This window comes from Poromitra crassiceps (genome assembly GCF_964638095.1).
Source record: "Poromitra crassiceps genome assembly, chromosome: 8".
Lineage (NCBI taxonomy): Eukaryota > Metazoa > Chordata > Actinopteri > Beryciformes > Melamphaidae > Poromitra > Poromitra crassiceps.
In genome coordinates this window covers 35,024,818-35,050,210 of record NC_139629.1, presented here as the reverse complement: position 1 = coordinate 35,050,210, position 25,393 = coordinate 35,024,818, and the positions used below count along the sequence as shown (strand labels likewise).

The 25,393-nt window shown below is 44.4% G+C and overlaps 1 protein-coding gene and 1 pseudogene across 12 annotated transcripts in view; both read right to left on the bottom strand.

Annotated features, from left to right (window-relative positions):
• Positions 1-391: 391 nt before the first annotated feature.
• LOC310781716 (ankyrin repeat and SAM domain-containing protein 1A) overlaps positions 392-25,393 on the bottom strand; it is a gene marked incomplete at its 3' end in the record, with an annotated part of 115,263 nt that continues 90,261 nt past the window's right edge. For 9 of the 11 annotated variants that reach the window (XM_083642318.1, XM_083642321.1, XM_083642322.1 and 6 more), the window contains 10 exons: positions 14,052-14,150; positions 13,269-13,415; positions 13,040-13,147; positions 11,312-11,482; positions 10,862-10,999; positions 10,235-10,306; positions 10,029-10,115; positions 8,722-8,859; positions 4,654-4,836; positions 2,663-2,779 (listed from right to left, as the gene is read on the bottom strand). In XM_083642318.1, coding sequence (XP_083498444.1) covers positions 2,663-2,779; positions 4,654-4,836; positions 8,722-8,859; positions 10,029-10,115; positions 10,235-10,306; positions 10,862-10,999; positions 11,312-11,482; positions 13,040-13,147; positions 13,269-13,415; positions 14,052-14,150 — 1,260 coding nt within the window. Of the gene's footprint in view, positions 528-2,662; positions 2,780-4,653; positions 4,837-8,721; positions 8,860-10,028; positions 10,116-10,234; positions 10,307-10,861; positions 11,000-11,311; positions 11,483-13,039; positions 13,148-13,268; positions 13,416-14,051; positions 14,151-25,393 lie in introns of those variants that run through there. The other 2 variants (XM_083642324.1, XM_083642328.1) reach the window with 2 other exon arrangements.
• LOC310781723 (BTB/POZ domain-containing protein KCTD12 pseudogene) lies at positions 15,125-17,593 on the bottom strand (annotated as a pseudogene). The gene has a single exon. The product of its transcript is annotated as a BTB/POZ domain-containing protein KCTD12 pseudogene (transcript).

The window sequence follows — 25,393 nt, the reverse complement described above, 5'->3', positions numbered from 1 at the left end:
TGTGTGTGTAGGGCGTGTGATGGAGAGGTGGACTTGGAGGTGTGTGTGTGTAGGGCGTGTGGTGGAGAGGTGGACTTGGAGGTGTGTGTGTGTAGGGCGTGTGGTGGAGAGGTGGACTTGGAGGTGTGTGTGTGTAGGGCGTGTGGTGGAGAGGTGGACTTGGAGGTGTGTGTGTGTAGGGCGTGTGATGGAGAGGTGGACTTGGAGGTGTGTGTGTAGGACGTGTGGTGGAGAGGTGGACTTATGGAGTCGGTGCTGTCCGATGGATGGACCGTGCGAGTGACCAAAAGTGACGCGGGGAGAGGTAGAAGCCTGTGGACGAAAGCCTCAAGTCCGTTTTGTTTCCCGGGGCCGTTGCCTCCCGCTTGTATACTGTGGTGTGGCGCTGTGAGCACGGTGCCGAGCGGCGGCGCGCCCCACTGCATCATGGGAAGTGGGCCCCTTTTCCAACAAAACAATCCTACCCAGCATGCAACCCGGGTCATCCCTGTCCTTTAGTACTGGCTGGGAGTGGCCACAGTGTTCAGCTATAAAGGGAAGGAACACAGAGACACATGCACACAAAGCAGTGAGGTTAAAATAAAAATAAATATATATATAATATACTGAACAGCAATGGCCATAGACAGAGTGATGGATTATACCCTGTAATGATTAACTCTCCTCATTGACAGCAGTTAAATGTTAACTTAGCGTGGGTGGAAAAAGCAAAGGTAAGAGAATGAACACAGAAGGCATTTGTTGTGAAAAGAAAAAGAGAAAGGACAGGGACAAAAGGAAGATACACACTTGGGGATTTACAAAAAAAAGTGCTTTGCTACTCCAGAAGATGCAACAGGTTTAGTCCTGGTTCTCTAGTATACTCCAGAAGATGCAACAGGTTTAGTCCTGGTTCTCTAGTATACTCCAGAAGATGCAACAGGTTTAGTCCTGTTCTCTTCACCAGAAGATGCAACAGGTTTAGTCCTGGTTCTCTACACCAGAAGATGCAACAGGTTTAGTCCTGGTTCTCTAGTATACTCCAGAAGATGCAACAGGTTTAGTCCTGGTTCTCTAGTACACTCCAGAAGATGCAACAGGTTTAGTCGTGGTTCTCTACACTTCAGAAGATGCAACAGGTTTAGTCTTGGTTCTCTAGTATACTCCAGAAGATGCAACAGGTTTAGTCCTGGTTCTGTAGTATACTCCAGAAGATGCAACAGGTTTAGTCCTGGTTCTCTAGTATACTCCAGAAGATGCAACAGGTTTAGTCCTGGTTCTCTAGTATACTCCAGAAGATGCAACAGGTTTAGTCCTGGTTCTCTACACCAGAAGATGCAACTGGTTTAGTCCTGGTTCTCTACACCAGAAGATGCAACAGGTTTAGTCCTGGTTCTCTAGTACACTCCAGAAGATGCAACAGGTGTAGTCCTGGTTCTCTATACTCCAGAAGATGCAACTGGTTTAGTCCTGGTTCTCTACACCTGAAGATGCAACAGGTTTAGTCCTGGTTCTCTAGTACACTCCAGAAGATGCAACAGGTTTAGTCCTGGTTCTCTAGTACACTCCAGAAGATGCAACAGGTGTAGTCCTGGTTCTCTATACTCCAGAAGATGCAACAGGTTTAGTCCTGGTTCTCTACACTCCAGAAGATGCAACAGGTTTAGTCCTGGTTCTCTGATTGATAGTCAGAGGAAGGCATTCCAGTCTTTTTTGGCTGGCTCTATTTTCTGGAGCAGTGCAGACCTCTATGCGGTCCACTGGTCTCTCCATGTGAGCCTCGATGAACCTATTCTATCCCCCCCTAACAAGCCCCCAATAATGCTGATCAATCTGCTCCAAATGGACCCGTATCACAGTGCTAAGATCTGAGCCTCCTGTGGCTGTCAAGAGTCAATCCTGTGTTAACTCGAGTACACCCACCCCAGGAGGTTTGCTCCTGGTTTGGCATCTCAACTGAACAGAAACAGGTTGCCGAAGTCCAACTGATGCATAGAATTATGAGATCAGTTTCACAGTTTCCTCAGGAAACATGTCCATCCAGGTACAGGATGTAGAGTGGGGGCATTCCTGGCTGCGCTAAATCGGATCGGATCGTCTCGACACTGGAGTCGGGAGTTGAAAGATCAGAACAAAAAGCTTCAGAGTGGCCGTCGCCTAATGGAACAGGAGAAGCACCGAGGAAGAGCTTATCGCCAGGTGTGTGAGCAATAACGGAGAGAGAAAGGAAGTGTTATGTTTAGTGTTGGGGGGCGACTGAGTAAACAGGAGAGAGAATAACAGTGAAGGAGAGTGGAGGGTGGGGGGGGGGGGGGCGTCAGTCTAAAATCAAGCCTACAGGTGGCGATGGTTTAGCGTTAGGAAGGAGCAGTGGACTCGGTTAACGGTCACAGATTGTGTTGTCAGATGAGGACAGAGACGATGGTGAAAAGGTAGCAGGCGAGGGAGGAGATGTGATTATTCTACCGGTCGATCCGCCGGCAACGGAGGGCGGTGTTAGCGTAGAAGACGGAGGAGAAGAAGATCAGGTGGGGGCGGGTTCTGGCGCAGAGAGAGAGAGAGAGAGAGGCAGAGTCACAGTGAAAGGCACACAGGAGGAGGAGGAGGAGGAGGAGGAGGGTAGCACAGGTAGATCAGACCAGGCCCAGAGGTCAGAGGTCAGGAGGAAGAGGAGAGGTCCCACTCAGAATATGGTGGTCTCGTACTTAGTGCTGATGGTGCGCTTGGCGTCCTTGGGGTCCACGAGCCACGTGGCACTGCCCTGTGACTGAGAGTCGCCCTCCTGCTCCACAGCGTCCCCCTGTGGAAGACGGACAGAGGTGCATCAAGAGAGGCGTCTCCACAGGATTCAGGGTCATAACTGACTGACTTGAGATGCAGGTTTGGTCGGTAACATTCAGACTGAGTCACAGAGGAGAAGGAGCGACGACACCAACTCAAGTGACTACTACGTTTACATGCTAGGAGTAACCCGGCTACTGGCCATGATACTCCGGTCCACGTCTTCTCCGGGTTTAAGCTGTTTCCATGCACTTTTGATGACACTTATTGTCATTGTGTGTGTATCCCTGTTGCCATAATTAACCAATTAAAATGTTATTCCTGCCTACCTGTGGTGTCCTGCCCACAGATAAAACAGTCTGTAAGCAGAAACGTATGACACGGCCTTTGCCTTTTGACTTCAAATACAAGAGAAATAAATGATGATCCCAATAGAGACACTGCATGAAATAGGCCACGCCCATCACGGGGGAAAGCTCTCCGTTCACTTCCACACACCAGCGTCATTTTCTTTGAATTAAACATAGCTAAAAGCTGTTGTGTGGTGGGCTGTGCAGACAACAAATGTAAAAAATCGCCCGTTAAAGTTTTTTTGGACTCCTGAGCAAAACAAGGAAGCCATTGAGAATTGGCGAGAAGAAAAATTTGGATGTTGCTCAATGCTGTCAATGAAGTAAGTTGGAGTGTTCATCTTCCGTATATATGATCTTTGTGTGCAACACCCGACCATGCATGCGACATAGGAGAACGCCAGGATTGGACGGGAGTGTGTTTTCCCCCGTTTTGGGCGTGGTTTCTGAATGACGCGCTCCGCAGTGTCTCTATAGTAAATGCTGCTTGCCGCCATGTTTGTTGTTGTTATAATTTGTCTTCATGACGCAGCAGCCCGTAGAGTATCAGAGTAAGCCAGGTATCTTAACCACATGAATCAATATCGGAGTAGGTTATTCTAACCGAGTCATGATGTTTACATGTGTTGATCCAAACCCAGGCGCCTTGAGTATGCGGCTTAAGAACTGAATTCACTCTGCATGTTAAAACAGTCTGTGTGATTTCCACACTGTCATGCTCACACCACTAGGGGGCTCCTGAGTCAAAAGCATTGTCAAAAGCAACCTCAGGTTTCAAAGCACACATGAGAGACTACTGCAGATGAAAGAAACATCTTTTCGAACAACAGCTCTAACATCAGGATATTCACCTACCTACATACTGTCAAATATAAAACAACGGCTTGAGCAAAATCCACAAGGATAAAGATTGATTAACGGCAAGAAATGACAGGGTTTCGGGGCAGAGAGGGGAAAAGAAAAGGGGAGATGACAACAGCTGGGAAGGAAAGAGGAGGAGCACAGAGTGAGTGGATGGGGATGAGGAAAGGATGAGAGGAGGATGACGAGGAAGCACCTGGGCGGCAGAGTGCAGCAGGGAGGGACGGTGGGTCGTGCAGGTGTAACAGTAACAGCAACGACTGTCGAGAGGAGGAGAGTCCTGGGAGAGATGAACACCACCAGGAGGAGGGTCAGGAGTAGGGAAAGAGTGCAAGAGAGGCAGACAGGAAGAGCGATAGAGAGAGAATGAGAGAAATCAACACAGATTTGACCAGTGTGAGATACATTAGGAGGAATAACCAAATACAGAGAGGTGAGGGGAGCAGAGGCAGTCAGTCACGGATCGAAAGGAGACATGGAGTCATAGTCTGAAAAGATCTTAGTTCAGTAACTTGCAGGAGGAGATGCAGGACTGCTCCCAGAGGTGTAATTATCTCAGTATATTTAGCACAAATTCATCTCTTAATGGTTTAACGCTATTGGTTAGCTGAAGACCAGCGCGGTGTAGTCCTACTGTGATGATGATATATGGTGCCTATGCTGTGGTTCCTGTCCAACTCACCGACGACTTCCGCACACTGCCTCGCGGTCTGGGCACAGGTCGGCTGGACTTGGTCTCGATGACCTCGGACCCGGGTCCCAGTGGCAGATTCTGGTGCTGCTTGGTCCTCTGGGCCTGGAGAGCCAGCTGATAGGCTACCTCAAACGCCTGTCCCAGCGTCAGTATAATCTCATAGGTCAGGTTCTGTCAGAGGGGGAAGGAAGGAGCCTCCTAAGTATTCTGATCATTCAGTCTCTCACTCTTATCTATAGACATGCGTCAGTGCGGCTGAAGATGAGGCTCACAGAAGCGGTGAATTCTAACAGCACACGGTTCCAGTCACCAATTTACATAGAGAGGCAAAGTGACCGCCTACTTCCTGCTTCAGCACTGTACCAGAGATTTGTATCCGCCCTTTATTTTCCCATAGACATTTCCTAAAATGCTTATAAAAATAGTTTTACTCCGTCAAACCAAACGGTTCAGCTATATTTAGAGAGAGCATAGAACATTTCGCTCGGACCAAAACTTAAAAAAACTACATCGGAAAAAATTAATTAATAAATATATATATATATATATATAAATAAAATATTTTCTTTAAATCCGCAATTTTGTTACGTTTTTGGTCCGAGCGAAATGTTATGTGGTCTCTCTCTCTCTTTCTAAATATATCTGAACGGTTTAATTTGACCAAGTAAAACTATTTTTATAAGCATTTGACGAAATGTCTATGGGAAAATAAATGGCGGATGAAAATCTCTGGTACAGTGCTGAAGCAGGAAGTAGGCGGTCACTTTGCCTCTCTATTGCGTCAACTGCAGAAAGCAAGCAGCAGTATATTCGGTTTGTATTGAACAACAATGCTATATAATATATAAAAAAAGAGCACAATTTTGTATGGCTACTATATATAGTATATATAGTAGCCATACAAAATTGTGCTCTTTTTTTTACACACACAAACATCACTAGGAGACATCCTGATCTCAGGGGGATGGTGCAACCGCAGCAGCAAGCAACTCCCTCATACCTGGACTGCATACACCTGCTGGAGTATCTTATTACTACACCCTGGCAGCTTCCAAATGTGAACAAACTCCACAGCACATCTCATACACCGAGACCATTCAAATGGCTATACAGAGTAATACAAATAGAGTAAAGATAAAAGATTTACAATTTAAAAAGTGCAAAAGTGCTATATACAGATAAGAGATTAAAAAAAGGTAAAAGACAAGTGAAATAGAAAGATAAAGGAACACAAACTAATTATTCCCACTTTTAGATGCACATTGTGAGTGAACCCAATCAAGCCATATATTTTTCTTCAATTTTCAAATGGTCTTATTCCCTGTCCTTTCTGATAATACACTTGATCTGATATTTTCTCCTCTTGATCAAAAAAAGCTCACCATGCACACATGAGTGAGAATTAGGGTAAAGCTCTGTTCACTCATGCGCACGTGAGCATCATCATCATTACCCAGACAAGATGAATGAAAAGTCACACTCGCCCTGTAGGGATCCTGAACAGAAAGAGATTTGTAGGGATCCTGAACAGAAAGAGATCTGTAGGGATCCTGAACAGAAAGAGCTCAAATGAAGGCGAATTAAAATGTCAGGTGAAAAGATGAGTGTTGAGTCATTACAGGGTAGAGTAGGCAGTGTCGGTTTTAGCTTTGACTTAAAAGTGGTCAGAGTTGGAGGCTTGTCTCATGTTATCTGGGAGGTGATTCCATCCTGGTCTCAAAGGCCTGGGTAGGTCTTAGGTCTTGGTTGGACATTATGCCTCTGACTTACTTTTTAGATGGTAGTAAGCTGATGAAGTGACTGATATTTTGAAGTTTTAATTTGAGTCCAGGATAACAGCTTAGCCCCTTTCGGGAACCGTTACGGGCATATGATGTGATAATCTCTCCTCCACAGTCCCTTATGAGACGGTAGCCTCTCGCGCTGCTAAAACCCCCCCAAGCAGTCGAAATCGGAGATGCGCAGCACGTATTTACAAAGTGTCACAGAAACATTTCAAAGCCACCCACCGAAGCAGAACGGGTTCACTGCTTCTCGGCGGCGGAGTTTGAAAGCTCGATGCTGCTCGATTTCTGGCTCGACTCTTAGTGAGTCAAGGTGAGAGCCCACATTCTGTCTTTATTTCTGTGTTGTCTTTATATCTCGGTCTTATCTCTGTTTAGTTGGAGAGAAAACTTCTGCATCCAGTCATTGATTTGTTCGATGCAGTGAGGAGACAGGTCCATACTCACCTGGTGTTAAGTGATATGTAGATGTGTGCGTTATCTGCATAATGGTAGGCTACTTTCATATTTTGTAGGATTTGGCCTGAATGGCGCATAATTATATTAGAGATTGAACAAGAGTGGTCCCAAAATGGACCCCTGTAGGTCATGGCCATCATGCAGATGATGTCAAAGCATCTGCATATCATCGATAAATAAATCTGCAGTATAGTCCTGTCACTGTGTTTGGTTCAGGCCCCCTGACGTGTGTCCCGCCCACTGGGCTAAATACTGTATGATCGATCGGCCAAAGACGACGGGATTCAAGCAAGACGGCCCAACTTCAACTCACTTCCTGTCATTGTGTCACGTGGGTTTTGCCCATGGTTTTCCACGGACACGCCCACTTAGGAGACTTTCGGCCGGCAGGTCTGAGCCAATGGTTGACCACGCCCATTTAGGAGACTTGCTGCTACCATTTGTTAGAATTGGCGGAGCCTGCGGTGACCCATCTATAGTACGGTAATATCATATCTACGGATGGTCGCTGCGTTCCGCCATTATGCCCAGTGTGTGGTGAGGAATGAGACTATGGTGCAGTGCAGGCCGACAGCAGCAGCAGGATGGTCAATACAGTTTAAAATAAGTGATCCTGTCTCTGGTCTATTATCCACTCTCACCTCTGATGGCTATCAAGAGTGCTGCAGCAGTACTTAGTGCTGAGGGGCAGCAGCTTGTCTCGACCCTATAGAGCACACCACAGCGCTAATCACAGGAAAAACTACCGTCACCCACTGGACACGGAGCCTCGATGCGTTAGGAGGCAGATTATAAGAAGTCAAATTATTTACAGATCAAAGATGTTTTACAATGACATTGATTTTGTCTGAGTCGTGAGTAATCGTGAGTTGACTCCTCATCTGCGACCTACAGAAGCATCACATTCTACACCAATATACCCTCATATTGAGGACGGATGAAAATAACATTTTCACTGTCTGCCGCTAGGGGCAGTACGCACTGTAGCACCGTGACCGTCCTATACAGGAGTGGCGGGGCATGGTAACATCATTCCCTGGCATGTAACCTCTGCGGGTAACTCACACCGTGACATCGAGTCATGTGAGAGTCGTTAGAGTCACATGAGTGAAGGTGTGAACAGCTGTGACTGACAGGGTGAAACAACGTGGGATTTGGTAACTGGCCTCCTCGGTTGCGAATGGGAGTAAGCTGGCTGTGAACTGTGTTGTGTTTGTGAATTGTCGAGGCAAAGATGTCAGCATTGTATATAGCAGCAAAATGATGTCGCAGTTTTTAAGTTATTGCATTTTTAAAAATCCACTCTTTTTTCTTACAGGCAGTTTCAGATTAACTCGCCTCAATAAAGAATTATTGAATTACTTCCAATTAGGAAATTTTTAACTGGGCATCCGGGGTAGTGCAGCAGTAGATTTCCTGCCTACCAACACGAGGGTCACAGGTTCAAGCCCGTGTCACCTGCGGCTTGGTCGGGCGTCCGGCGGACACCCGGGGGAATACCGTGATCCTCCCACGCGCTATGTCCTGCCGGAGGAAGAATATGCTAGTCTACAACTCCCTCCAGATCGGCAGAGGGGGTGGAGCAACGAACGGGACAGCAAAATGATGATAAAAATAAATAAAAGAACAGACAACCCTGCGACTGAAATAGGTTCTTTCAAAAATAATTATCCGGCTGGTCATAATAGGTAAATACAAGCTTCACTCGAATGAATTGAAATACTCAGAAACAGACGAACCAGTGGAGCAGACTTAGCCATGACGCGATGGAGGCAAAATACAGAGAAGAAACAATATGCAAGAACCTCCTTACCACATCTACTGTGCTGAACACGTGACAGTAGTGGTGGCTGGTCTGCAGGTCCTTGGTGATGTAGGCAAACGTACACAAGTCCTCTGGGTCCTGGGCCGCACAGGAGATGTTCCGGATCTCGTGCTCCGCAATGATGTTCTGCAACCAGAAGACAGGCAGCAGTGAGTTTGAGGATAAATAATGGGACACTGGGTGTATAGGCTGTAAATAACACAACAGTTACTTTGTAAGGGACGGGGAAGCCCACTGTCTAAGCCCTTTATGAGCTTCTACTTGATGGTCTCGTCAGGAGGATGCAAATAGAACATAAAGCTCTGCCACATAAAACGAGAATACTATGAAGAATAAGGCGTTGTGAAAAATAAGAGTTATGAAAGCGAAGAGAGACGGGCAGAAAGGAGAAAGAGCTGAGAGTGAGTAAAGTGTGAAGAGGCTGAGCAAGCAAGAAAAGTCATCAAAGTCATTTTTAATAATGTCAAATAAAATGTCAGTCTGAGCAGACTTGTTCCCTCCCAGGAAATACAAACATGGGCAAGTCTGCCATAAACACAGGTCAGATGACATTTACAACCAGACGATAGGAACAGAGTCTTGATAGGTATGATTGAGAGGGAAGATGTTATACTATACCTCTTCCACACAAGCTGAAAATATACTTTTTTTTTTTTTTTTATGATTTATTTATGGGATTTTTCAAGTTTACACAAACAAAACACGTACATCACAACACAACACACACAACTTCACAGTAACAGCAAAACAACATATCCACAAGGGGGGGGGGACACCATACAGAGAAAAAAGTAAATAAATAACATTAAATAAGATAAACAACAAGGGGGGGGGATAGACAGAATTAAGGATAAAAAGAGGTCAGTAGAAGTAGCTTATACAGAGGTCGGATACTGTAGGTCAGGGTCAAGACTAGATCAAGAGGGACCAAAGGTTCTTCAGTCCGGAGCTGGCGGGTTAATTTGGATGCCATTTATATATTCTGAAAAAGGCTGCCAGATGTTATAGTACTTGTGCAGGGAGCCTCGTAGGGTGTGCTTAATTTTCTCCAGCTGCATAAAATGCAGCACGTCCCCCACCCACCAAGAGTGAGTGGAAGCATAGGGACCCTTCCAATTCATTAGAATTGATCGCCTCGCTAGAGGAGTTAGAAAAGCCACAAAATATACTTTATTTTGCAGAAGTATTTATACTCTGTGTTCAATACGAGGGACAACATGACTCTCTAGACATGGAAGCAATACGGAAGCAAACGACATTTTCGCACCAAGTGGCGCAGAGTTTGGGCAGCTGACCTTATTGGCCGCATCGATGAACTTCACACCCTTGTAGGTGATGGAGAGGACGATGGTTGGGACTTTCCTCATCTGCTCCGTCGACCTCTGGAGGACAAAAGAACGACGGAGACAGAAAGGACATCAGTCTGGTTATCTTTAGCTCAGGTTCTGCATAGCAGCCCAGGTTGACCCACAGAGACTAGAGAGGTGAACATGCCGCCTACCCTCATTTTGGAACAAGCATCCTGGGTGGACTCAGTACCCCGTAGATCCTTGATCAGCATGGAGCCAAGGTACTGCCAGGGGAAAGAAGAGAGATGTTTATTTGCAGAGAAAAGTCTTGGTCAGAGATGCTGTATATACAGATCCTTTCCAAAAAATTTGAATATCATGGAAAAGTTCCTTTCATAGATTATAGATTCATTACACACAAAGTGAAATATTTCTAGCCTTTATTTGTTTAATTTTTCATAATTTTGGCCTATAGCTCCAGAAAACCCCCAAAACAGTATTTCAAGAAATTAGAAGTGTGAAGAAAATCAGCAGTTAACTTCTCAGTTATGACTGAGTCCAGCTTCAGTCCACTCCCTCTGAATCTTCGCCAATTTTTTTTGAATCGTCTTTGCTTGACAATCTGCTGAAGCCCGCGTTCATCCATGATATTTCCATGATATTCTAATTTTGTGGAAAGGATCTGTACACAGTATATTAACCCATTGATACCTGATGCAGCATTTGGGTGTGTATCCCTTTAAGACCGTGTCACGCGGTCTTAAAGGGATACACACACAAATGAGGGATATACACGCAAATGCTGCATCAGGTATCAATGGATTCAGTAAAACACATACGTTGGCCTCGTAGCCGCAGGATTCAAAAATGAGTTTCTCAGGTGGGTGATGCCAGTTCTGGACCGGGGCGTACGGCGCCGCCAGGCTGGGAGGCCGCAGGGTCAGACGGGGCTCCCGGTACCGGTCCTCATAGCGTTCCTGTCAAAACCCAGAAACATTTTGTGAAAAGGCCTGTAAGCAGTAAGCAGCACACCCATCTCTCTCACTGGTGCTCAGCAAACACAAAAGCAATATTCAGGGTAAGCCTGCACACCTGCATTACCGATTCACAAGTTTGTTTTGGTGCACAAGACGTAATATTTCATCCTGTTGTTTACATCTTCACCACTGACTTGTTTGGTCATGATTTGTACAGCTCATACGCCTAAAAAAAAGTATTACGCTAAGAAACTGGAAGGTGTAACGTTGTGCTGTCGTCGTAACAGATGAAGTAACAGATGAAGCACATACGTGAGATCTGTGCCGGGCTCTTTGGGTCATGTCGTAGTCGGGATCTGGCACCTTCTTCCTCCCTGGCCCCTCCGAGGCAGCAGGGGGCAGCAGAGGGTCCATGGAGCGGCCTGTGTACGACTCCATGTGACTGAGGGGAGATGAGCTCTGGGATCCAGGCAGGTCTTGGCACTGGAGCGACAGAGCCAGGAATGCATTAGTGCAGGGATACTCAACTTGCTTTGCCCCGGGGGCCACTTTCGTGAAATGATAGAAGGCCGGGGGGGCCAGTTAATAAACAAAACAATATACATTTTTCTGTAGCCGATTGTAGGTTTTTGGGGTGTCAGCCGGAGTTTAGTCTGACAATGTTGTGCACACCGGATAGTTAGTTAGGTGAAGTACATACATAAGTGCCTGGGTAGCGAGCAGACGGCCGTATTTGACAATTTAGCAGCTAAATCATAGATTATTGAAAGATATTCCATATTCCAGACTGAAATGCTATAACAGAAGTGGAGTATTGGCCAGAATGACATGAACATTTGGACACTTATTCAGCGGGTATCTTGCACTGCGGGCCACATGTGTCCCGCGGGCCGCAAGTTGAGTATCACTGCATTAGTGTGTGTGTGTGTGTGTGTGTCATCATTAGCGTCATCACCATGGTGACCCGATGGCTAATTCACCATTCATCTTTTTGTAGAAAAAAACAAAAAAAACAAAAATGATTCTGGCTGTTAAAGCACTAAATGAATAAATAATTTGTGGAGACCGAGCTGGAGAGGAAAAGCAGAGAGCTCTCACTCAGCCCCTACTTCCTCGTAGCACAAATAACTGCTTGAAGCGTGGCGGAAAAAAGGAAATACACAATCTGCTCTCAATTAATTGTGGTTAATGGGAAAGTTGTGAAATATGGCCTCCTGCTGCAGATACCTTGGAACAAATTACACAGCTGTTATTTTTGTAATGAGTAGTGTTTGAGGAAAGCAACTTTTATGTTCGGCTTATATACCATTTAGTAACTATGGTAACGGCGCTTTGTGAGGGCAGAAGTGGCGGAAAAGAACACAGCTAATGCTCGTGCTGTCTCCGTGTGAGTAGTCTCTCAAGACAGATGCGTTGGCTCCCGCAATTTCCAAATGCTCCTGACAACTACCGCCGGTACTTTGGCAGGCCTCAATGTTGGTCAAAAAAATCAGGCAGGATATCCTGGGCCTGGGAGTCTCGGGGTTCCTCATAGGGATGTTCATCAGTTATCGAAAATCGATAATTGATCGTTCAGGAATGGAATCGATCATGTGGAATTTTTATCGATTTTGTTATTATTACATTTTCTTTTTATTTATTTTTTGCGGACTAGGTTTGGGTGGAATTCGTTCCTCCTCGGCCCACTCCATTGCACAGCCGACTAATGTGAGGTGGAGCTTCATATAGTCTCTAGTTTTCTGGCTGGGCACGGGCCTTTGTGCCAACAAAACTGTTTTAAACATGGGGAATTCACACCGGCATGCGCCGGGGGACAGCAGAGTGTTGGAGAGGAGACACATTGAAATAAAGAGTTAATTGAGGAGAACACGTTGTCTTTCGTATTTTCTGCCATAGGCATTCATTTAGTAAAAAAAGAAAAAAAAGAAAAAAAAGAAAATTAAAAAAATATTATTATTAATATGATCGATAATCGATCGTTAATTGTCCCCGATTTTCGATTATGGAAATTTTTCAAAATGAACATCCCTAGTTCCTCACCCTGATCTGGGACAAACGAGGAGGCTTCACAGGAGGCTCCTCATAGGGCCTCTCTGCTAAAGAGGCGATGATGCGTTTCCTGTGTCCGAGCAGGCTGATCTTGAGCACCTGGAGAGGAGCGACAGAGAGGAAGTGATCCGGTGATCGGCTGGACAGGCATTCAAGCACACAAGCTTCACCCTACAGTCGTACTCCTTTACATTTAAATTGTAATGATAATTTGACTCACGTTGACGATCTCCAGTTCCCACAGGTTTTTGACACAGTCCAGAGTGCGGTAGCCACTGGCCAGGAAGTTGTGCAAGTACTCCTGCAGGCCCAACACGTCCAGCCAGGAGGACAGGGAGCTGCTGCCGTCACAGCCCAGCGCTTTCACCTGCCGGGGGGAAGACAAAGTCACCTGCTGGTACTTTGATGGTTGCAAGGAAAAGGTGGAAAAAAGGCTGACCAGGAAGCCATTTCAAGAGAACGGCACTACAATAACTTTTCAATGCACTCTGAGGATAGAACAGACTACAGGTTAGCTTGACACTACTGCATAGACATTAAGGGCAGACTAACAGCTGATGATCTAACAGCAGAGACAGTGTGTTAGGCATGCTGTGAGACTGGTGGAGTTTTGGTGGTGGAGGTGCGGATACTTAATGTCCAAGACACACTTGGTAAACTGAAATCTCGATAACTAGGAACGCTGTAGCACTTGATAGCTGAGTCTGCAAGGTTCGAAGATGGAAACTGTGCAGGAGGTTGTCGTGAGGTTAGTCTATGAACAACTACAGAGGACCTGCAGAGCACACCCTTATAGGTCCCGACTATGACATCACACTACGTAGTGACATCATCAGTAAGGCCTTCAGAGACGACATGATTTAAGACACTTATGAATCATGACATCATCACCGTCTGCGACCTCATCAGAGATCTATGACATCATAGTAGGAATGATGACATCATCTAACACAGTGTAAATCAGGCCTCGTTTTGCTGAAGTCAGAAATCAATGATTTGTCACCTTGGGTAAGGAGCGCGCTGCATGCAGTATCTTCCTTCTGTGGCTCGGGTCTGTGATCCCAATCTCCCTCAGGTCCTGGTCCTCCATCACATTGCTACCCTGTAGCCCAGAAAATAACAACAAAAAGAGTGTCTTTGTAAAAATATATATATTTAGAAATGTATATATAGAAAGTGTGGTGCAATTGCAAGGGCATATAAAAAAATGCCAAGCATGGTATTCTGCACTATGCTACCCTGCAACTCCATGTATAATGTATATGTCATATCTTCTGGGCAGAGGGCAGGTTGAACTACAGATCAGTTATTTGGGTAAGTTGTATTTTTTTTGTCAAATCATCGATGAAAATCTAAAAGGGAACATTTGAAGAGTTCATTTGCAAAAACAGGTATCTCCGTTTGTATTCTTTATAGTTTAAAATTAGATATTGATGTATTTATATTGTAATTAATTTATTATCAATCACAACTAAAACATATTCATCTGGTAATTTTCACGTAAATGACCTCAAAAATGTTTTGTATGTGCAGTACAGGGAGTATCAAACAGGTGTCGTTTATTCGTTTTAAGAATGGCGTTGACCTGTTTTTGCAAATGAACTCTTCATTTGTGTTCTAAGGCTGATAGGTCAAATGTAGATGAAATAAATCCTAACCGGGAGAATAGCACACTCTGCAGGCTGGTATTGATCAGGACTAATGCTGCCATGGCAGGAAAAGGTCAATGAGCTCCTGAGTGAGAAGTTCAACCTCCCTAGGAGCTGCTAACCCACTGACTACAGCAGGGGGCGCCACGTCAATAAGCCCTTAAATGAGATTTAAGAGTGTGGGGGAGGGAGGCTGACAGGGGAAGTGGGTGAACGATGGTCAGAACCCATCTCTGGTTACACACGATATCACCTTGGAGGCTGTGTGGCAGGCAGAAGCAATGGATGACTGACCGATAAATCAATAACAGGGTTTTCATGACGGTGGCTCTTGTAGTGGAAAAACCCTGTTGAATGTGCCAGACCAATGGAAGCGTAGAAACACGTAAATGTCTTTTGAAAGTGAGCTTTTAATAAATCAGCTGATTGAGTAATTCACAAGACACCTAACAGTGTGCTCTCATGAAGTACTGACACAATATGCGTACAACAGTTATAGTGAAAACAAAAAGGTGGGGGGCAGCATTACATTAAGAGGAAGTGTCAAATGGAAAATAACTGTTCTAGCAAAATGCTATACACGTGACCACAGACAAAAACAAAGTCAGGATGTGACTAACATGCTTTGTTTTGACTCACATGAAGTGCAGCATCATTGTGTTTGTAGAATGTACACGTCTATTTTGCAGCTATACATCTTTATTGGCAAATCGTTTTTCACAATTAACTCAAGGGACAATTAGGTTGATAGTGTTCATGCTTTATTTGCTGGAGCTTGTGGTATTTGGACAAAGTACAAAAAGTAAAAAAAAAAAAAACCTACTGTGTAGCGTGAAGCTGTGATAGATATGAGTCATGGACACAATCAGGCTAATCAAAATGTGATAAATTAATTAACTATTAATCCTGTAATAGTTCAAAACACAAACCAAACATTGGTACATTATTTGTAGCAACAGCAATGGCCTCTACACTACATCACAAATACAAACGCAAGCAGCTCAGATGATCTTATACAAATTACGGTAGTCACTTCAATTATACAATAACTTCAACTTCTATGGAAACCAGCTCCTATAATTATGTCTGCCACCCAAAATGACATCACGTCATCTACTTGAACATACAACAGTCATTGTAAAAAGCCATTAAAGTTATCAGGCAGGCTGGCCCTGTGCAAACACCCCCACTGCAGGAAGTGTTGCGTGCTAACGCCTTTTTCATGTTACAGTAGTAGCCTAGTTTCATGACTTTTCTCTGTAAAAACTAGTACCTAACTTAAACTAGGCTATTTACTGTTTCCATCCAACATAGTCAAAAGTTAATTGGCTATCCAAAAAAATCTTTACTTTTGTTATCGCCTCTCTCAGACTGAAATCTAAATGCTGTTACTAAATTAGATGGTTTATTTATTTATTATAATAATAATAATTAATCTTCCTCTCCTCTCCCACTTTAAAAAAAATGGCATTGAAGATAACTTTATACTGTAGGGTTGAAATTATTCCCACTTCTGTGTTCCTCTGACAAAAGCATTATTTAAACAGCCTATTTGGTCCTGGAAGAAAGCCTATTACTAGACTGAGAGGCAGTTAATAATGATAATAGCTATTAACTCTGGATATGTGAGCAGTAGCTCATAGAGGACCAATCACATAACATCCACAGACAGTTGTTTTTGTGTGGAGTTACAACTGAAGAAAGAACAATGAGATCAATTGTATTGGTGTTCTTTTTTGTTACTTTTCCAAGAAAGTTGTATTGGCATTATATTTCGTTATTGTTTCATTACAAATTTAATAATTCATCGCTAAAATCATTAGATCAGTGCTAAACTAGTAAGAAAATAGTAGCATGTTCTAAGACATACAAATTGACAACAAGAACTTTCAAATTGGCCAACTACACACATTTCTTCGGAATAAATCAACTTTGGTAGGCCGATTCTGCGGCCATATTGAAAAATGACAAAATCAAAGGGCTATAAAATGAGAAAAATCGACTCCAGAAGGCTTGAAAACATAGGGATAGACACAAAGATCATTCAAATCGGCCAAGTACACACATTTCCATGAAATTTTGGCGATTTTGGCGGCCATCTTGAAAAACGAGCAGATTTTCAGATGGCCCATCGGGCAGATTTGATCAGAAACCTCTGGAGAACAACCGAGCCAAATTTCATGCTTGTATCAAAATTTGCATGATTTTTTCTGTTATCCACTCCACTAGGGAGTAGGCCTACTCTGTAGCCTAGTAATGCCATTACTTTTGAAAGGAGCTATAGCTAGGCCTACTACAGTAGCTTAAAGTAATGCCATTACTTTTGACAGGAGCAGTGAGTTAGCTATAATGCACTCTTCTGAGTAGCGAGCCCAGCCAGCACCGCGCCCGCAAAGCAGCCACTTTATCGGGAGAAGACGTACTCGGTGTAACTGAGGTCCCGGTGGAGCTGCAGGCCACCATGCGGAAACCCGCCTCGGCCAGCCGGTCAATGGTCGATGGTGAGGTACCCGGCCTCGCCCCCAGGCTGCACCGGGGAGTGGAGGAGGGCTGCTTCCTCATAGGAGCCGGCGAGGCGCTTCGACAACTCGGGGAGCAAAAAGAAGTCCGCCTCCTTCTGCAGCCGCCTCCTCTCTCTGAAACAGTCCGGCAGAATGAGGTCGCGGTCCCGCAAGTAATCCAGGATGTAGCGGAACAGAAAGCCGTCCCGGTCGAAGAAGAATCGCTGCTTGCCGTCTTTGAGCAGCGCCCTGGGGGAGCTCTGGGTGAACTTGGTCCACAGGAGAGAGTTGGGCACCGCGGTGAGAGTTTGGAGTCGGGTCACATAGACCTGTCCACCCACGTTCAACTCCACTATGTCAGGGAAGCTGTCGCTGTCGCTGTCGCTTTGTGCCATTTCTGCTTTAGTTTAGAGAGTAGGCTAATCTCTCTGGAACCAGATGTTTTTATCTGCCTGGTTGAGTGGGAGGAGGACTCCTGAGCGAATGAACTCTTCAGTGGGGAACTGACGACCATGGTGCCTTCAAGGACATCTTGTAAACTCAGAAGTTGGAAATGCTATCACGATGGACACTGTAGTAAAATATGTATTTAGTTAGTATCTATCTATCTATCTATCTATCTATCTATCTATCTATCTATCTATCTATCTATCTATCTATTTATTTAGGATATTTGTTTTTTTTCCAACATTGTATTTATTGTTTTTCATTTATCACATTTAGACATTTATACACATTACAATACAAACATCCCATACATATCCCACCTCCCTCCCCTCCCCCCGATAGCACAACAGAAAAATAAACAAACATACAAAACAAAAACAAAAAACACACCGACATACAGACCATGATTCTTCTGGGGGCTAACTAGTTTACACTTTTTCAGTTACATCTTGACTCATGTACAGGTACTTAGAATGGAATACAGAGAGCAAATGGGATAAAGAAGCAAAAAACAAAATGCAGATGAAAACAGAAACATTCAATCTTTCAACCCGTCCCAGGCGCTTCCATCATGTCGGCCACATCTGTCCTCTCTAGATAACAAATGAAAGGGCCCCAAATGCTGTCAAACAATTCCTGTTTACCCCTGATGATATATGTGATTTTTTCTAAGGGCAGCGTTTTTGTTAACTCAGAAATCCATCTCCCGATCCCCGGCCTACCAACCTGTTTCCAAGTTATGGCAATAACTCTTTTGGCCAAAAGTAAACCTATATCCAGAAACCTTTTCTGTCTCCTTCTGATGTTAAAATTAAGTGGGTATAATCCTAAAATAAAAAGCTTTGGATCTAAAGGTATTTGTATGGACAAAATATCTTGGATACACTTTCTCACTGCATCCCAAAATGTTTTGATTTGGCTGCACTGCCATAAACAGTGGAAAAGTGTACCTTTTTCTTTTTGGCACTTGAAACATAAATCAGGAATGGCACCATTGTATTTATTGATCTTTTCTGGCGTTACATACACACAGGCACGTGCACACACACACACACACGTGCACACGCACAGCACTGCAGTGTCAGGGGATACTGAGCAGGAGCTGTGTAGGTCAAACCCGATGGACTGTTTTTCATGCAGACCCTGTAGAGGCAGGCTGGAGGTGGAACGGACGCAGGGAAAGGAGGTCTGAGCGCCTCAAAGTGAAAGTGAAAGTACAGTCAGTGGGTAAGCAGCTCAGTCAATACTTGAGAATGTGCACCACTCTTCCCGAATACTAGCGTACAAACTTTATTTTGGTGTGTGACAATTCAGCCTAGCGTCTCATAGGTTCGCCCCATTCACTGCCAACGGAGGCCCTGATTTTACATCCGAGTGACATCACAAACTTAAGGGCTCTTCCCTGATCTCCAGTAGAGCTGCACCGATTAATCGAGTAATCGATTAGTCGATCGACAGAAAAATAATCAACAACTATTTTGATAATCGTTTTGAGTCATTTTTTTAAGAAAAAAAGTCAAAATTCTCTGATTCGAGCTTCTTTAAATGTGAATATTTTCTGGTTTCTTGACTCCTCTACGACAGTAAACTGAATATCTTTGGGTTGTGGACAAAACAAGACATTACAGGACGTCAGTAGCCTGTAATACGAAGCTAGTTTAATGCCTTATCCGAGTAAGTTTGAGTTTAAACCTGGTTTAGCCGTACTACAAAGCAAGTTAACTTTCAATCACCATGGCAACTGACGCTGCAAAGCTAACCTGGTCGCGACCAGGTTAGCTTCAGAGGATAAGATCAAAATCCATGAGAGACCCATATAATATCGGCTCTCTGGAGTCACTCACCATTCATAAGATCGCCATATGAAAAATAGATTGCAGTCAACTGAGAATAGAACAAGCAAAACATTCGTGGCTCTGTAGGCTACATAATTAAATTAAGCCTACTTACCACTTTATGTCTTAACAGCTCAACGATGCGTGGAGAAATATGATCACTATTAATCACCGCGGCGCATATCATGAAAGGACCCTCAAATGGAGTGAGGGTGATATTCTCCTACATGCCAGAAAAGCCTATACATATAATATAGATATGGGATAAATATGGGATAGCCCCAATACTAAATATGCAGGCTATTCTTGCATCTTTCAGCTGGAACTGTGTCCTGTAGGCTGTATGCCAATATATGAGCAAAAATAGGCTAGTTTTTATCAATGATAACTATGCCCGCATCGTCTCAATTCAGTTCAGCAGTTTTCTCTTTTATAGTAGGCTATTAGGCTTTATACTAGGCTATTTTATATATGAATTATTCGATCAGTGCAACCACACACATGAGTGATAGAGATCATTATTCATTGAGCATGCGTTTCTAAATCTATGGTCTAAATAGGCTTACAGATTGTGGAAATGTATAGACTGAGATTACACTTTTACATTTGTTGCTGCTGCCTGTATCAATGCAGCTGTATCAGACAGAAATCGCTGATCAAAGTAAATCAAATGACTGATGTGAATACAAGCTGCTGCTTTAGACAGCCCTTCAGCAGACTATCCAACGCGGATTTTCATTCTGACATTAAATCGCGGATACATTAAATATCCGCAAAAATCTCTGATCACACTGTGGCTGCGCTGAATGAGGAAATGGGTGTGGAAATGGGTGTGGGCGTGGATCAACTCAGCTGTTCATAATGTGATTGGCTAGCGCACCTCTTTCGCGTGGACGCGCGCCTGTGCACGAGCGAAAAACGTGCGCGTGCACAGGCAGATCCCAGCTTCAGTTATCGACTACAAAACCAGCGTCGTAGTATCCTTAAACTAGATAGCTTTGATCCTGTTCAGTCAAACCAGATCAAAGGGACTTATCGCGGATCTGTTAAACTAGCTTCGTAGTACAGGGTCCAGCTTGGGCTTTTGGAAACACTGATCGACATTTGTTTACCATTTTCTGACATTTTATAGACCAAACAACTAATCGATTAATCGACAAAATAATCGACAATGAAAATAATCGTTAGTTTGCAGCCCTAATCTCCAGCTTTAGACAAGAGTGGCACAAGTTCACCAAAGTAGGCGACATTGCCCTTTAAGACACAATGTGGCTGAGTGGACCGGTGCTCTACGGCAGTGGTCCCGAACCACCGGGCCCGGTACCGGGCCGCGAGCCCGGTCCAATTATTATTATTTATTTTTTTAATAAACATAGGCTATACTATTATAGGCTGTGTGCGGTAGTTGAAACATAGTTTCAAGTTGACGTTTATTTAGGTTTGTAGTTCAAACAAAAACATAAATACTGTAGGCTACATACAGTACAACACAAAAGGCTGTTATTTACCCTTTGTCGCCACCTGGTGAGTAAATATATATGTAACTAAAATCATTAAAATTGACAACCGGTCCGCAACTTTTTTACATGTATCTACCGGTAAAAAAAGGTTGGGAACCCCTGCTCTATGGCTCTCCTGTGACGTCGTTACGTTCACTGTGTGCACAAACATTTTCCATTTGCTTATGATTTTGAATGAGCCTCTGTAGGGGTATGCATAAGGAAGGGGAGGGAGGGGAGGGAGTGTGTGGGGGGAGAGAGGGAGGGGAGGGAGTGTGTGGGGGGAGAGAGGGAGGCATAGAGAGAGACAGAGAGAGGTATGAACTGTTAAATGAACACAAGAACTCACCGAGAAAGTACTGTCGGTAATAACGACCTACAGTGATACTCAGCCTAAGTGAGTGCTTAAATTGAGAATAAAACAACATCATAACAACACATTTGCCTAATACCCTGACAACGTAAAGCCCATTATCTCCAAGAACCCGCGTGCTGATCACTGCCTGTCCAGCTGAAGACCGTTTGGGCAGCTGAACGAATAATAATAGCACCTCAGTGCATGGATCATTATTACACTGTTCTTCTCTCACAGGAGATTTAGCGATAAATGTCTCTGTGGGAGGAAGAGAACTGCGACAGATTCACTCTCCCCCCTTTCCTTTGTTGTTGACACAATGTGTCTTCATCTTTTCATTTCATATGTCTTCTGTATACCTGATCTGTTGTGAGCTTGTGTTGTATTTATGCCTCGATGATGCGCAATTGCACAACCGCGTTGCCCATTTCTAGAGGCAGGTGATAGACAGGTGAGTATATCGATCACTGCAGCAACCACAGGAATCATGCAACTTAGAAGATAAGTAGAGCAATATGGCTCTGCTGATTTTGACCGAGTCTCACATTTTGTCGGAGGATTTAAAAGCTGAAAGATGAGCTGATTTGTACCCCACTCACACACACACACACACACACACACACACACACACACTCGCACACACACGCACACACACACACTCGCACACGCACACGCACACGCACACACACACACACACACACACACACACACACACACACACACACACACACACACACACACACTCGAGTTTTCCTCCACATTTTACCTGAAATATCAAATTGAACCGAAGCCCAAATATCTCCAACTGTGACTGCAAGGAGATTAGAGTCATGTCCTTGTCTGGCAGAGGACGCCTGATCCAATCCTCCAAAGGAGGCTGAGTGGATTAAATTCTGAAGTCACACAGCAGAAATGTTCCATTTACCCCATCCACCTCTGACTAAACCATCTATCCACCTCTGACTAAACCATCTATCCACCTCTGGCTAAACCATCTATCCACCTCTGACTAAACCATCTATCCACCTCTGACTAAACCATCCATCCACCTCTGACTAAACCATCTATCCACCTCTGACTAAACCATCCATCCACCTCTGGCTAAACCATCTATCCACCTCTGACTAAACCATCCATCCACCTCTGACTAAACCATCTATCCACCTCTGACTAAACCATCTATCCACCTCTGGCTAAACCATCTATCCACCTCTGACTAAACCATCCATCCACCTCTGACTAAACCATCTATCCACCTCTGACTAAACCATCCATCCACCTCTGACTAAACCATCCATCCACCTCTGACTAAACCATCCATCCACCTCTGACTAAACCATCTATCCACCTCTGACTAAACCATCTATCCACCTCTGACTAAACCATCTATCCACCTCTGACTAAACCATCTATCCACCTCTGACTAAACCATCTATCCACCTCTGACTAAACCATCTATCCACCTCTGACTAAACCATCCATCCACCTCTGACTAAACCATCTATCCACCTCTGACTAAACCATCTATCCACCTCTGACTAAACCACCATCCACCTCTGACTAAACCATCTATCCACCTCTGACTAAACCATCTATCCACCTCTGACTAAACCATCTATCCACCTCTGACTAAACCATCTATCCACCTCTGACTAAACCATCTATCCACCTCTGACTAAACCATCTATCCACCTCTGACTAAACCATCTATCCACCTCTGACTAAACCATCCATCCACCTCTGACTAAACCATCTATCCACCTCTGACTAAACCATCTATCCACCTCTGACTAAACCATCCATCCACCTCTGACTAAACCATCTATCCACCTCTGACTAAACCATTCATCCACCTCTGACTAAACCATCTATCCACCTCTGACTAAACCATCTATCCACCTCTGACTAAACCATTCATCCCTTCACAAAAGCTCAAACTTGGAAAACTGACAAGGTGGCAAACTGTGAGGGAATTTCTTTAATATACTATCTATGACTAATGTGGAGCTCCCACTCTGCCCCCTCACCACAGGCTCAGCAGTCCTGAATGGGAATACATTATATGAGAGAATGCTGACCTCGGCACAAAAAAATGGCTGAAAAAGTATACATTCTAGCGTAGCGTATTTAGCTACAGTATGTCTCTGTATGTGTCTCTGTGCTGGTATGGCCAGGCAGGCCCATCCATCTCTGCTATCTCTCCCTTCCCCTGTCCTCTCATTAGCATGCTGCTCTCTCCTCGGCCTATCCACAGAGAGAAGCCACAGGGATCCCTCCGATTTAAATGTGTTCCGAATTCATCCGGGCCCACGGGCACGGATCACTCACTCCGACCGTCTAAAGGACGGCCCACCAACAGCATAGAAAGTTATAGTTTTTGTAGGCAGCCAAAAGCCAAGAGAGAGCTTTGCCAAAGAGGCTAAACGTAATGTTGAGAGGACACTGAAGTGCTCAACACCACCAGTGTTAGCAGACTGACCACATCAGAAAGATGAATGAATCCAGACCCGATCCTTGAGCTCCTAAAGCATGATGCAACCATTACCATATTTTCTGATCCACACACTGCGGCTCTGGCTGTGTACAGCACAGCCACTTTGTATTTGGCTCAACAGCAGAAATAAACAAAGATGGAAAAGAAGAGAGGAGAGGAGAGGAGAGGAGACGTGGACCCTGTTGTGTTGTGTTGTGTTGAGATGAGATGGATGCGTCCACAGAACAGACCCCATGTTCTGATGCTGCTCTCACATAATTAATTCGGCTCCATGAACACTAGCTTCAAACAAAGTGATGTCCCCCGAAGAAGTGCATCGGTGGTGATACAGTCGCCTCGGATACAAACGATCTTTTCGCTGACCCCGTCACAGCTGACGATATTACAGCCACCAACAGACTGTGTTCAGAAGTAGAGCGAAGAGGAGCAGTTTGCTTCCGTTTCAAAAAGCATCACTCGTCGGCACGAGCCGGGAGTCGAGGACAGCGGGGAACCAACAGCTCTCGGAGTCGATAAAAAGCGTCTAATTGTTTTCGAAGGCGGCTTGTCTCGGGCGTCTGTGCTTGAACACTATACAATCAGTGCTGTTATTGATCGACTGCAGGGGAGGCAGAGATCGCAGAAGTCTGACTGGTGGAATAAACACGGTTTAATTAGTGATCTCACCACATAGTGGATACAGAAGTCTGACTGGTGGAATAAACACAGTTTAATTAGTGATCTCACTACATAGTGGATACAGAAGTCTGACTGGTGGAATAAACACGGTTTAATTAGTGATCTCACTACATAGTGGATACAGCGGTCGTGCTGTTGACCATTGTTTTTTTTATTCCAAATCAGGTTTGACCAAAGATGAAAATTACTTTGAGGATGTATGTCCCTTCAAAATGTTCGAAAGCTACTTCTCTAGAAAGACTATATTGCATTTGTTGGTTGCAGAAAGAATTAAAGAAGTTACTAGAAGTTATTTCCTCGTTTGCCATGAGGCGCATGAGCTGTACTGATGATTGCACACAGCGCATGCGCCTCATGGCAAACGAGGAAGTAACTTAGGTTATTCTTTGTTAGTTCGGTTACTCTTTGTTGGTTCTCGGTGTGTGGATTTACTTCGAAAATGACCGTTTCAGGTTTCACGTAACTTTGGATTATTATTTCATGGCGTGGTGAGTACACGAGTCACAACATGTAACATGTGAGTGTTTCTGGCGCTGTTGGAATGTGTATTTTTGGCGACTGAACGGGGATAGGCAGTTGTACCATAGACTGCCATTGTAGTGCTAAGCTATTAGCAGTTAGCTGTTTACCGCTGCTTGTACTGCACGCACATTGAAGATAAAGGCATCCACATTCTACATTTGATATCGGCAATACGGCAAATAGGCGAATCTCCAAAAATGTTGGCCTACCGCTTTAAGTATTAAAAGTGTTTACATCCTCCACACCTCTCAACCGCCTGCTAAACAAATAGAGAGGCAAAGTGGAACATCACTTCCTGCTGCTTCAGCACTGTACCAGAGATTTTCATCCGCCATTTATTTTCCCATACACATTTTGTAAAATGC